The sequence below is a fragment of the Helicoverpa armigera genome, chromosome 2 (assembly GCF_030705265.1).
Source record: "Helicoverpa armigera isolate CAAS_96S chromosome 2, ASM3070526v1, whole genome shotgun sequence".
Classification (NCBI taxonomy): Eukaryota; Metazoa; Arthropoda; class Insecta; order Lepidoptera; family Noctuidae; genus Helicoverpa; species Helicoverpa armigera.
Window position 1 is genome coordinate 2,429,123 of NC_087121.1, and position 15,054 is coordinate 2,444,176.

The following is a 15,054-nucleotide window of genomic DNA, read 5'->3' on the forward strand; positions in this document are numbered from 1 at the left end:
CAAAATGTTAAAAATTCAATAATAAGCTGGCGTCCAAAGCAACTTTTACATAAGATTTTGTCTTTGTTACATAAATTAAATCCAAGCAGCACATCAAAGAATTTATGCTACTTTCACCATGAAGGAAACATTCTAAAGATGTGGATCCTAACAACGTCGCTCACATTCGCATCAACATAAACATGGAACAAGGAAAATGGGTACTTAATTATATAAGCAAACATTTATTTAAGTACATAATTGTACAAGGGCAAGTAAGTAAGCACACATAGCGGCGATCAGAGACAAAAAATATTTTTGACTCTCATGATACTATTTGTAGTTGGTTGGCCTTTTCTGGGACGAGGTTATTCCAAAAACAAACATATTTATTAATAATATCTGTTCCAAATTATATTTAAAAACCGCAGTATTATTAAATTAATCGGATTTTCGATTATGAAATTATCTGATAGGTACACAATGTTTACAGTGGGGATTTACTTTTTAGGGCCCTGTTATGAATAAAGGTTCCAAGGGCCAGCCACAGATTAGTTAATAGTTACTACGTCCAGTTAACATTTTGATATTTTGAATAGGTATATGAAGGGTAACTAAGGAAGTTTTTAGTCAATGTTGTGCAATGCATTTCGTCCGAAAATGGAAGAAAGTAATTTCTTCACGTGAAAACAATGTGCAACGAGACTGCAAAAGTATTTCGAAATCCACAGCATTTAAATGACCAACCTTTATCTCATGTTTACAATGTACACGGAACGGTTCAAGGCGCCCCGTTGATAATACACGACTAGAACAATCCAGCTATGGTTGAAATGTGCTTCACAATATCTGGGCAGAAGAACATCCGTACCCTAGGAGTTCTAACACCAAGCAACTAGCTTTCTTCCTGGGGATGCAGGATTGTTCGAAATAGCAACCGTGGCCCTGGTACACGAAAGCCTGCAGAAGGTTGGTTTTAGTCAGTAAAAGTCTGACGCTCTCTCTCGCTGCACCTTCAGCGGGAGGGGTCATTTAACGAGCTCCCACCCAAGAAGCAACTCTTCGGGGGCAACCAGGGACTTCCCAAAAACTAATGTTACATTCTTGCAAAACTTCTAACCAAAACAAATCTATACTAAAAGACTAATATTACTCATTTTTGCTGTACTTACTACATAAGTGTCAAAAAGTGAATGGTTCCGTACACTTCTTCCTATAACCTAATTTCAGAGGTTTTATGTCGAAATCGATATTCTAAACGTGATTAAAGTCTTCGATATCAGCGGAACGTTTATTACATTAAAACGTGCTAAAAGGAACAGTTCATAGTATTAACAAAGTAACTGCAATATTGGTTCATCGACTTTTTGTCCTTGAGGTAATACAAACGGCATATTTCCTTTACATTCCATAACTTTGTACTCTTAATGCCAAGCGATGGAAGTTTCCTTACTATGATAGTTTTAAAGACTTCGCTAAAGTAGCTAGATTAGATGAGGGGAAAGGATTAAGGCGAGGAATTGGTCAACAATAATTCCATAACCGGCACGCGCATCTAAGGCGCCAAAAGGGGTCGGAGCGTCTGAGCGGGGCGAGGATAACAATACGCGCGCTAGCTTATAACTAAAAGTCGTAAGCGACAAAATGGTTTTGTAATTTTATTATTTAGAAATGATAATTTGATAAAAATTCCTTCTACAATTTTAAAGAGTATGTATATACTCAACTACTAAAAAAGTTAAGAGGCTTAAATCGGTCCCGTATGCCCATAATATGTGAATCTCTTTTTAAAAAGAGGTATGTTTGATATTTTTTTCTCTGTTATAAAAGTTACCTAATCATGTTTCTACTTCTAACAAAATAAGGTTTATATCATGAACTTTCAGGTAACCAAGTTGTATTTTGATCCGTTTGGTATTTACTGAGAAAAATTGAAATCCTTGGCGCCAAAAATTCCAATTCGTCCTCTTAAGAATTGACATTCTTTCCTTCAGGACACCATCTTATAAGCTTTCACCATCAACAGTCTTTTTATCGTCCCACTGCTGGGCACAGGCTCTCGCAAGGAGAAGGATTGGCCGTTAATCACCACGCTCGCGCAGTCGCGCACTGCGTGTCGGTGACTATCTGCTTTCGTCACTCCAAAATGGCCAAAAGCAGAAGAATTAATAACACATTGTTCCAATAATATACAAAAGATCACATATCCTCAAGAAGGAAGCAGATCACGTTGCAATCAAGACTTCATGGTGACAAATATGCAGTGAGAAGCAAAAGTGTAGCTAATTGCAGATCGATTAAGACAATGCATCAGGTAATTGCAAGTGTTCGCGCAAACGGCAGGGACGTCAGAGCAGAGCAGCATTATGGCCAGTGATTTTTATTTATGAGGAATAACTAGGTACTTACAGTTTTTTTTTTTACAAAAGACAACACTGTTTACATCTGAGTGAAGTTGGGGACTGTACGGCATTGGATTGTTGCAATAGCGAATTTACTCCGTTGTCATGACATTTTTTAAATGAATGTTCTGTACCTACTCATTCTTTCCTTTAACACATTGCTGCTAAGATTGTACCGGTATTTGTTTAGTTATTTTTTATTATCAATGCGCATTTTATATAGCTATGAAACCATATGAATAAGGAAAACAATATCAATAAAACTTTAATAATATCGCCAGGGTTTACGCATCAGCGCATGCGTGACATATGAACGCGGCTAGAAGATTAATTTCTCAATCGTTCGAAACAATGTAGCCAATTACGGACAACAATACAGTTGCTTGTCAAACAAAACATGACAATATCATCTGTAAGCAATGCGTCTGCGCAGACAAACTATGAATACAAATCACTTGGTAAACAACCAAACTGTATTAGCTGCATTCACTTAGAAGTGCCTTAAAATGTACATAAATATGTATGAGATGACTAGGATAAATGAAATTGGCACTTTAAAATAAAATTGGAGTCTAAAGATCTACGATTTCACTCGTATTCAACCTTCGCGGTACATTGTAGTAATAAATGCGGCAGGCTTCCACAATCCTGTCAAACACGACGCGCACAAGCGTGCTTAATATAAAAATTTGTTCCCCGTCAGATTACCAAAGTGTAAACATAACTGCTTGTACTGAGAACGTGTCAAATATCTGGGAAATTTACGAAGTCGATGGCGACAACGTAACGCGAGAATTATAAATAGCAGTTTTATTTTAATTCATTTAACAGTTTATTCCCACATTTTTGTGTTAAAGTCGTGTGAGGAAAATCTATGTCCCTTCTTCATTACTGAGAATCGGTGTTACTAGAAGACTTATTTATAGGTCTTCAGACACATGAAGGATTATGGCAAACTTACTTATTGTTACTAATGTTTGGTTAAACAATAACTTCAAATAGATTGGATACTCCGAACCAAATCAGATGAGTGTGTGTATTATTTACATTTTCTCAAATTGAACACAGGAAATAAATTCCGCAGAAAATGCAATGTTGCACTCGGATATGTTTTTCTAAGACTGTACATTAAAACAACATTACATAAATAAGTTCCACGTGCTGATTGATAACAAAGGGATTTATGTTATACACAACAAAATCACTACGTAGTAAGACATCTTATAAAGGCAAACATTGAAAGTAAAAGTGAGCTGAGATTTATACAGAACACAGTGACACGTATTTTGTGCCAACTGAATGATGTTGCATACAATCTATTTACTAGATAAGATTCATATTATATTCAACTAATCCCATCCTCACTTTCGATATAAGATAAATGGTCACCCATCCACTTAACAGTACTTGTTACAAGTCCACGTCAGAGGCGATCAGGCAGGATTAAACAGGATTAAAGCATACTCTAACACTAGGACCATTAAGAGATTAAACCTGCAGCCCACACTGCCACCCATCCACGGATCAACAGTGGCAAACGTGACACAACCTTGATCGAACTCTAATGCTGCTAATGAGACATACATAGTGCATAAGTAAAAAAATATTCACCTGAGAAGCAGCACCCCTAGTCTCCCAAGCAGGCGACCGGAGATGCGTCATGAGCCTGCCGAGCAACCGGTGCAGTTCCTCAGGATGTGCCTTCTGGACCTCTCCTAGTTGCCGGGCGGCGGCGCGGCGGGTTGCCGGCCCAGCGCCCGCCTCTAGGAGCACGAACAGACGGTCCAACCTGGTGAGGAGACGAGATATTTAGATGCTGGTAAGAGATAAATATCATGCACACGGAAAAGCAGAAGGATATCGCAAGAAATTGGAAATGTATAATGAAAAGAAGACGCGGCGGGGATTGGAAGACTTCTGCGTCCCTAAAGGATAAAGGGTTCTAGTAAGATCATGGGTCAGTAAGATGGTGACAGTGATAATTCTATTCGCTCTACTAAAAAATAAACGTACGTGGTAGCGTAACATTAATTTGAGCGTAATTTAGGATCATCGCTGATTTAGCATTGAAGTTCTTGGAAGGAAGTTTAAATCATCTTATTAGTTTCGTGTTGCCCTATTCTTTTTTGTTAATAATAAACTATTTAATTTTAAAATGCGATGTATTTTTGTTGCTACAGTAGGTACAAGGTATGAATAATGAGCGGATAAGATGTCTAGTTACTAGGACTGAAATATTTCTTAATTAATAGAAGGAGCCTTGAATCATTACAAGATGTGTTGCAAAAACTAGATCTGGTTAGAGATTCGATGTTTTTTTTTGCATTAGGTAAGCTATTTGAGGAGGTCGATTCGGTACTACATTAATGTAGTTGATAAGTAGTAGTAACAAAAAGTCATTAAGTAATTACTTTTTATCACAATTTATTATTTTTTGAACATCGATCGATAAGTTGCTCGCCAATGCATAGTGGATACACCTACAAGTCACCTTAACTCCAAAGTATTATTTATTCGGCAGGCATTACATGATATCTCAATTTCTTACATATGCGAGTCTTCGTTATCCAGTATGCATTGGTTACGAATACTGCACTATGTATTCATAAAAATAAAAACTACTTATCGTTATCTTTGTAGAATTTAACTTTTACTTCAAACGTACAAAACAATGTTATGGTATTCAAAACAGTAACAGGATTTCAAGTATTTCGGTCAACACAAATCCAAGATACACAATAACCGAAACATCCGTTGCTTTGCAATTGGACATTGAATTTCGACTTCATATTTAAATTATGTTAAAAAGTCTGTAATCGAAAAACAACCCATGGATCTATTATTGTAATCAGCAATTAGCCAATAGTCTCTAAAACGCTTAAACTTACGAGGCATCGGTCTAAAAATAAAATTGCAGTACAAAACACCTGTCAAAATAATGCTAACTCAAATAATAGTCATAAACAGGTTCTACACGCTGCACGTATCATTTATAAAATAATAATAACTGTTTACTGGTCATCTTAAACACGAGGCAACACATATTCATGTCAACACTTATAATTATTATTATTTGAACAATAAGCAAGGGTCAGTAAACGATCGTACAAATTCTTAAGCTATTTATAAAAATGTAGTAAACAAGTAGGATAACCGTGCAATCGTAGAATGAACTGGTGAAATATTGACATGTAGATAAAAATAGATTTTGTAGCAACATGTCGAAATAATCATCAGTTAAATGATTTCTCTTTGGTAGATCAGCAGGCATCCATCTTTATCCTTCAAGCCATGTTAATTGATGAACATATAAAAACTTCGATGGCGCCTCACAAGCTATCTCTGATTTAACAATGACTAACGATGTACCAATAAAGCTAGATTTATTCACAAGCATTTATCATCCAACCAACAAAAACGATCAAATTAAAATAACAATAAAATCTATAGGAAAAACTAACAAACTAGACGGTATATATCAATTACTGCTAATCTAATCAAATGGTTAAATTGGAAACAATTTACTAACCGCCCCCAATGCTTTATTGGTTCTATATAGGCGTGTGATCGTAAAATTGTATCGTAAAACATCGTATTGCGTAAGAATTAGTCCGCTTTCATACAATAACAGGTACTCTAGTTATGTAAGGTGAATATGAACCATACGAGGAGCAAACCTAGAACATAGTTGCCGTATGGGAACTCAATGTAGAAGTATACATTTTTACTAAGAGCGCTCGTTGTGACTCACGTGAGCACATCTTAGTTTATAAAACACGTAAATTCTAATGCACTCAAGCTAACACAGTTTATATAAGACCGGTTCCTACCGTAATAGGTAGATTGTATAAATGTGACGCTATAATTCGTTGCAGAAGTATGAATGTAGATGAACGGAGTGGGAGAGGAAGACTAAATAAAAGATGGATGGATTGTCTAAAGGTGACATGAATAAGAAGGGAGTGAGTGTAAGTATGACGAGTGACAGGAGCGAATGACAGCGGATCTCTAATAAAATTGGATACAGGGCAGGAAGAAGAATAAGTTGCAGATGAGAATGCATCGCATTCGTTTGAGCAACTAATGGAAGTCATCCGAAGAACTTATGAAATGAGTGCACATTTACTTTCAGTCGATCGGTTCTATCCGTATGGTAATAACCGCAAGACGGTCGGGTGAACGCCACTTTCAAATTAAAATTACATAAATTCAATTTAATTTGAAACTGTAGCTAATACATAAGCGCATGTTAATTACAGTGCAGTTGATTCAGGGATTTTTAAAACTAAAGACAAATATAATAATGAAATGGTAAACATATTGGAGGAAAAGGCAAAAGGACAAACCCGAATTAAATTAGATTAGTCTCGTTAAACTCGACAAACGACTTATTTCGAAGAAGATACAAATTAACTCAACAACACACCAAATTAATTTTGGAGGGATGAAGCAATGAAGTTAAAGTTCCATTTCCTGGTAATGATATGTTAAATGGTAGTATCGTCTTATGGTAATGATCCTTTGACCTGTACAAACTACCTCAACTAAAAATCAATTTATCAATTTACATGAATAACAGCAATGACTAACACTGACGTCTCATCATATTCTACGATATGAGTATAGTTTGCATCACATTGAAAGAAATTGCTTCAGGAAAACAAAACAACAGATATATTATTGAGAACAGACCTAAATAATCTTAGGCACAATCTCGAGACTTTTGAGAGGCGCGAAATGTACCACATCGGTTTCAGAAGATTCAAGGTCCAACATGCATTATTCATCACAATTACTATTCAGGACAAAGGAAGGTTACTCACCGGGACGTCATGCTGCTGTCTCGTTATCAACCCCTGCAATTCCACTCCTGAAACAAACATTAATTTACTTTTAACAATACATTTTGAAATGAACAGAGCACGGTCAATATGTGGGCTGTGTCTACGCTGTTTGCCCAAACTAATCTAGCTGTCATTATGCACATTCCAGACTTGATACATGACCTATTTTGCAGAGACATATGTGCCGACTGAACCTGGAAAATCGATACAGCACTCTATATAATTGTTTACGGGGGCCGAGCTTTGCTCTGGACCCTGTTATACAAACACACCAAAACACATATAGGTGTCAGTAAAATTGTTAAAAAGTGAGATAGTTAAAAAGTCTACAGGCAGTTTTTTTGCATTCATGTTTCTACATATATCTACGTCAACTTTCCTTTCTTTTCCGTTCTCTATTAAAGTAAAATTAACGTATTAGACATCTGCATTAGGATTGTGAGACCACGCTTTACGTTTTTTTCGATCAGTACGAAATATGTCCTAAGTTGAAACTTCTTCTGACGTCTCAACATTATTTTCCGGTGCATAAGCACCACGATGACACATCCCCTTTTGTTGTCTGTATTTCATAAATCTTCATCTCTAATTAGCTTCTGAATAACCTAAGGTTGCGAGGTCTCGTCAGATAAGTAATCTTGTCGATCTTATCTTCACAGTAAATGTATGCTAGCCGTATCCGCAGTCAGTACTTAACGTTTTAAACTCAGCATAAGTCCTTAACTTGATGTTTGTATCCTGAATTTAAATTTAGGATTCAATCGTTTGGAAGTTGGGAGAAGTTCGTGACGTCAAGCTGCCAAGACTGAGCGATATGGCCCACCTTAGAAGAAGCCTATATCAAATTAAACAAGTTGATACTAATGTCTCAAAGATGTTAACCAGAACAGATTTCCGAGATTATCAGATAGTCCCAAAATGTCAACATCGGTTTTTGGGTCGTGTTATCGTCGTGTAAGCGTTGCATTTGACCTAGTTATTCGTGTTTAAACCATTTATCGCCTCTGTTATCGTATTTTGTAGTGGAAATACCCATCTACTGTTTATAACTTTCTTTTGTACCTAAAATTATTTCACAGTCCCACATTCGAACTTTATCGTCAAAGAGCTTTGTAGTGCATCAACAGGTTACATGTTTTATCTTTTAAGGCTCCGCACTTCGAAAACATCAGTTTTTTCGTCGGGTAGTATGAGGCCTGGATACATTCTATAGATCAGAAAATTTAACAGTGAGTAGTCGAGGATATTGACCAGAGAATATGAAAAAAACCTACTAAAAAAATAGTCTCACACATAGAAAAAAAAAGGCTTGAAAATAGCTCTCGAAAAAATTTTTCGTCAGCTAATTCTCAAAATATTCAATGGTAACCTACACATGTTTTATCACTAAACGATAGAATATTTCCTAAGCTAAAGAAAAATACCACATATTATATGGCTTTATAAAGCACATAAGGAGAAATATTTAAAAAACGTATAAAATTCAATGTCAATTTTCATTTCATGAATTTTACCTTCTGCCAGACGGCGTTCCGCCGTGAAGACGGATGGTCATGTCGCTTTGTCATCCGATGACAGTTCATCCTTCGTATTCCCAAAAATAATATAAAAAAATATATTTGTAATAACATCCTATAAGTTCTTTTTTTATGACTGAAAGTGGATTTATTTTAATGTACTACATATAATTAGCTCCATGGAAGATGATCATGAGTGTTGTGGATGCTTTACTCTTACAAAAAAATGTTTTCAAGCGTATGATGTGAGATTACAGTTTTAGACGCCTTCCACCGGTCTTAAAAAATAGGAACATTAAGATAATGACCGTTAAACTCAGGTAAATATGTGATTCCATTCACAAAATTTATTTATTTTCCAAATATTTATTTGTATTTGATTGTTAAGTTGTTTATTGCAAAACGTAGTTGTCATGGTAGCCGAATTTAAACTGTCATTGCTTGACGCGCAAGGAGGTTTGTGTTTGTAGTAATTTATTTTGGAATCTGACTAATAAGGAAATTAAAAATGATTTATTTACGATAGCGAAAAAGAATAATTTACGTGAGAACGTCGAAAATAATTAATTATTCCGTAATGAGTAAAAATATGAAGTAAGCATAGAAGTTTTGTTTAGGATATCATATCAACCATTTCGGATGATAGAAAAAACGATTTATAAAATTTTTATATTATTATGATACAAAACCACTTATTTGAATTTCTACCTAGGTGTTTAAATAACGGTCTGCCCGTGACCATGGATGCTGTAAAGGATCCGAAACGTCGGGATTAAATAATATAATATAACCGCGATAAAATCCGTAAAAGTAGTTTTATTTAAATGTCTAATATTCGCGTAAGTGTCAGAAATCAATATTCTACCTAGGTGATCATTCTTCAGTTCAAGACTACTCGTAAAAGCAGTTGGACCCGAAATTAAAAATAAACCTGATCAAAAAAACCAAATAGAGCTTCATTGGAAGCGGTGAAACAAACAAAAATGTATAGCAGAATGTTGCTATGTTGCCATTCAGAAAGTAACGGGTTTGTGAAGATATGACTATTTTAAAGAGCATTTTCTCTAATTTCCTGGGTTCATGTCTTACAATTACGATGTATTTTTCGCGACCTTTTTTATAAGATTGCTTGGAGGCAGTTTTACAACCACACTTCTGTAATGAAGCTAACGATGTGCCTATTTCTCAATATTGTGAATGTTTTGTGCAGTACACAACTGTTTTCAGTCTGTCAGTTATACAAGGCGTGGAAATGGTCTCTATGCCTTGTATGCCTATGCAAACAATATTTGGCAGGGAAAATCATTACAACGAAAAGTCCTTTGGAGTTTGGGCGTTCCTGGGCTTACGGCGGCCAGCCATGAAATTGGTATCAAACGATAGCTCTAGTAGTAATTAGAAATAACTTTTACTATGGGCGCTATCCCGCGGGACATTTAGGAAAAAAGATATTCGGTTATTTTTGCATCAGAAATGTATGAGCTGAGACATCCATTTTTTCGCAGTTTTTGATATAAAATTATCTTAATTCTGTTATTTCGTAGGTATTTGTTTTGTTATTTCTAATCAATCCTGATCATCTAATATAGGTTTCTATTAAAGTATTTTTTTGTTCTTGTATGAAAAGTAGCTCGTCGCTAAGTAGCGATTTCTTCAATGTTACAGAAAGCACTTCTAGCTATGCTTATGTGGTCCCGGCGGGTTATTCCCGGTAACAGTGTTGACGACGGTGTTACCGAACGGGAATTTCCCGAAATAATAAGTAGCGTTCGTCAACACTGTGAACGAACGAAACTTCTTTTTCCCGATGGTCAACAGTGTTCACGAAAGGGTGTTACCGAACGGGAATAACCCGTCCCAGCTATGTTTATTCACCTTGGACAGTTGTTATGAGTAATCAGAACCCGTTTAAGGCGTACCTTTTAACTGGGTTGTGTGACAATAGGTGGCAAAAAGTTCAAAGTTCTTCGGTTTTAAAGTACATCACGGGGATAGAACTTCATAACAGTAATTAATTATAGGACCACACTTATGACCACACTACATTCGTTAGTACCAAAATCATCGCTGGCCGCTGATAGCCCGGGCTCCGTAGAGATTTGCCCATTGTCCTTTAAGTAGTTTTTATTCAAAATCCAAAATTACCTGTAATCTATAAAAACTCTTATCTCATACCATATTCTATTTTGACCTTCGTAGGAATATTAATCAAAATTATAAATGAGACGTCTGTTTGGGAACATATTAATGTGAATCATTTGTTTGCGATTTCTAAAAAATCAGAAGAAAATTATTGCAAGATTATTATTTGTTAAAAAAGTTTAGTTTCCTACTGACTACCTTATTCCATCCAGTGAACACAGGCAAGGATACGAGTTATGTCAAAAATCAGTTGTCGACTGTTTTCGTATCGGCGAAAACGTGAGCGGCGCCCCGAAGTGGGCTCGTACCTCACCCCCTCAGGTTGTCGATTTTGACAAGACAAGGAGCCTTAATCCTCTCATTTTGTTGAAAGACACTTATATAACACCTACTCACTTACAAACGTAGACAACACTTTGAAGTTCATCTCCAAATAGGTAGGTATGTTTTCGTTATGACTAACCGCTCAAATCTCACCGTTCAATAGAAATCTATTAACCGTATAAAGTATACATTATATCCATAACTAAATATTAAAACATATATTTTTTTTTAATTATCATAGCCAAAATCATCTCCAATTCAACATGAAATGAGATGACCAGCAGAACTACTAGCAGTCCTTTATGGTAGTTTCCCATGTATCACAAATGTTGAACAACTTAGTCACGATTTAAAACAATGTTTTGTTTAAAATATAAACATTTGCACGAGTCCTACTGCCACAATGTAACAATAATAACAAGAAGCCGATTACTTTCCTTTCATTCAATGTACTGTGCTGTTACTATGCGTTTGTGAAAATGAATCAACTGCCCCGTCTTTTTTTGGAAGACGTTTTTTTAACCCATACTGCATTCCGTGTTTTCGTCTCTTCACTTTAATATCACAGTTATCTCTTCTTATCCATTAGGTACTCAGCTTAAATGTTTACTCATAGGATTTAAATTCAATCGTAAACTAAATCTATACTCATCCAGGCTTTCGTTATCATCACTCATTAAAGCGTAGGTAGGTATGCAAATGAGATAAGTGTTTGTCATCGGAGCAGCTAGTCGGAAGATTACATGAATATTTTAAATACGCATCGACGGAACTGAATGAAAATCTTTTATGACATGTCAGCCCACACGTAGCCATTATAAATTAAATGATCTCATACGTATTCTGCGGAACTTATTTAGACACGGTATTGATTTTATTTCCAAGATTGCTAAGTTATGATTCGTCTGGTCTACATAATGGCATCACGAATTTGGAAAACTAACATTCGCCCACTCGGCTATAACGAATGAGAATAAAAAGTTGAACGCGCTTTGAACTGATGGCTGGTGTTAGCGCCCAGACAAAGTCACCTTCTGGTACAATTAATACGTCTGATACACATCTACATGTTTGTTTGATTAAATTACATGTTTCTAAATGTCCTGATTGACTTTTCCACGTGCAAGGACAAGTCGAAAAATCAGTACTTCATAACATCCATGGCATAATCATCACTTTGCTTATCCCAATTCTATTTTGGGTCGGTGCAGTTTTGTTCGTCAAGAACATCGATACATCAGAAGATTTTCAACTGTATCTAGTATGTAGGTGTGTCGGAAACTAGCGCCTTGACCTAGTCGACGTAGACCCCGCGGTGACCTGACGTACACAGTACAGTGTAATCGTTATGCGCCGGTTAACGTTCCCAAACCGCAGAGAAAACCATTCAGTGTTGAAGAATAATAACGGCGTGCATGATGACGTAGATTGAAGATGATGGGAGAAGCCTTTATTATAAGTGAAACGAATATGACATAAATACTACAGATTATCTTAAACCAAGCCATAAAGAAAATTGTTTTGGCAATAGGGGTCTTTCTTTTCTTCCTCTTGCAGGGCGAAGATCGAATGCATATCTTACGTACGTAAAGCTCGTTTAGTCGTATGCTTACCTTGGGTATCTGCTTTTAGGCTAAATTTTAGCATTTAAATAGAGTGGTGACCTAAAGTATACAATCCATCATAGATGCTGGAAAGGACCTGTCTACAATATACATACTTACTTAGGCTTACCATGCGTTCGGTATCTCAAAGACTGACTCCGTGCCTATCGGAACAGCCATCCCATAGTAATCTCATCTTCAGTTTAATATTTAATTGACACTGAAAGGTCCTCATATCAGTTTACAATAATAATAATGACAGCCCTAATTAGGTATATTGCAAGAGTTTAAGTTTATGGGTACTATCATGTCGTAATCTTCAATATCTAATGAAGTAATCCACGTGACTCATAATATGTTTGTACTCAAAGGTATTATAGGTCTACTTATCATTTCGCGTAAGTATTAGTAGTAGTTGAAAATACGTAGGTAAGATAAGATTGATTTGAGAATCTAATTCAAATGTTTTAAATACCTATCAACATGGTAAATAATCATTAATTCATACGTTATAAGAACTGTTACTACTAACAGGGGCTTCTGCTATGCGTTGTATTAGAAATTAAAAGCGAAATTCGTCACTGTGGGGCCAAAGTTCAAATCTATTTTCTGTATGGTTCAAGCCACATGTTATGGATCTTTCTCGGCAAATATACACAGAATCGGTCAATGTCTCTAACGTAGGGCGAGTCTAGGTCGCTCCCTTAAGGTGCCCTTGAACCTTATTGCAGACACGAACTGTGTCCTATTTTCGCGAGTCTACGCCCTAATGTCATTATTATCTAGCTGTATTAGGTTCATTTGCGTGTTCTCCAATGAATCCTATTATTGATTATTTCTTAATGAGTGATCTGAATTAGTAGTTAGTTAGTTACAGCCTATTTATCGTCCCACTGCTGGGCACAGGCCTCCTCTCACACTGAGAAGGATTGAGCATTAATCATCTGAAGATCTGAATTAATGAATTAAAAATTATATTTCTGAACGAAAAAAATACAAAATATATTTCAACAAACTCCTCAGCAATGCACAGTAGATATACTTGCAATCCTTGCAGATTCTCCTGAAAGTAATCCTGGTGCAGCTCATGAACTTACTTATACATACATAGATCTATACGATATTTTTTTAGATTTTCGCATTAGATAAAATACAAGTAAGTGTTAGCTAAGTATTAGTAATAGTCAAAATAGCTCTTTGCTCAACAAATAAACTAAAAGTGCATTAATAAATTAAATAGAAACAGGTAACCACACCTGCATACCTATTATAAACAGATAAAGGAATCAAAACTACAGGTTTGAACAAGTGGACCTTGCAATACAGTTACGCCTACCTATCTAATATCTACAAGTCAGAGGGGCACGCCCTATAAATGACTGCAGATAAGAAACGTGCACATTGTTATCTACGATTAATAACATTACAGATTTTATTCTATGATGTGCCAAAGTTTATCTTAAAGCATTGTGCCTTATTGACACAAAAAAAAATAATGAGTTCACTTTTCAAACTTGTATTGTATTCTGTTCCATGCAGTATCATTTGCATCCTACTTCCTGTAAACAGATAAAAAATATTTCCTCTTGTATCCTGACAAACATGTATCTTTTTTTCTGATGTACATAATGAGGAGTGTCTATTACAATTTATTATTTACTTAATTACAAAGACATGTTAAGACCTGTTGAAATAATACAAGCATAAAACCAAAGTATGCTCAGCTAAATTGTGTAAATAAAGTATCAACACAACTTTTACTTATCATACACATTAATCTAGATAAAATCAAGATAGTCTGTGACATATAAATTTCTTATAGGAGTACAGAGAACAGTGATTTGGCATTGTTTTGCTTAATTGACAATTCTATTTTTATTAAATAACATGTTGCAAGAATTATGTGAATGTGATTTGATTATTTATTACAGTTATGTAATGATAATTTAATCAAAATTTTACATGTTCTCATGTAATTCTTCCATACTATTTTTAGTGATAAGCAACAATCTCATAATAATAAATTGGTTATGGTTCCGTTTATGTTTCGCAAAGTTCAATTATAATTACTTGCTAACTTTTTCTTTTGTTTTCCTGAGGCCCTGGGAATTTCTTGTACCTGAATAAAATATATCCTATGATACTCAGAAATACTTATGGATCCTATTAATGGTCCACTAAATATAAACTTACTTTACCTCTATTAATAACATAATATTAGGATCATAAGCATAAATAAACT

At 35.5% G+C, this 15,054-nt stretch overlaps 1 protein-coding gene across 1 annotated transcript in view; it reads right to left on the minus strand.

Annotated features, from left to right (window-relative positions):
• LOC110372022 (TATA-binding protein-associated factor 172) overlaps window positions 1–15,054 on the minus strand; it is a 48,938-nt gene that overhangs the window by 32,591 nt on the left and 1,293 nt on the right. Inside the window, exons 2-3 of the mRNA XM_064037520.1 lie at window positions 7,205–7,251; window positions 3,993–4,170 (exon numbers count right to left, since the gene is read on the minus strand). Coding sequence (XP_063893590.1) covers window positions 3,993–4,170; window positions 7,205–7,215 — 189 coding nt within the window. The 5' untranslated portion in view covers window positions 7,216–7,251. The remainder of the gene's footprint in view (window positions 1–3,992; window positions 4,171–7,204; window positions 7,252–15,054) is intronic.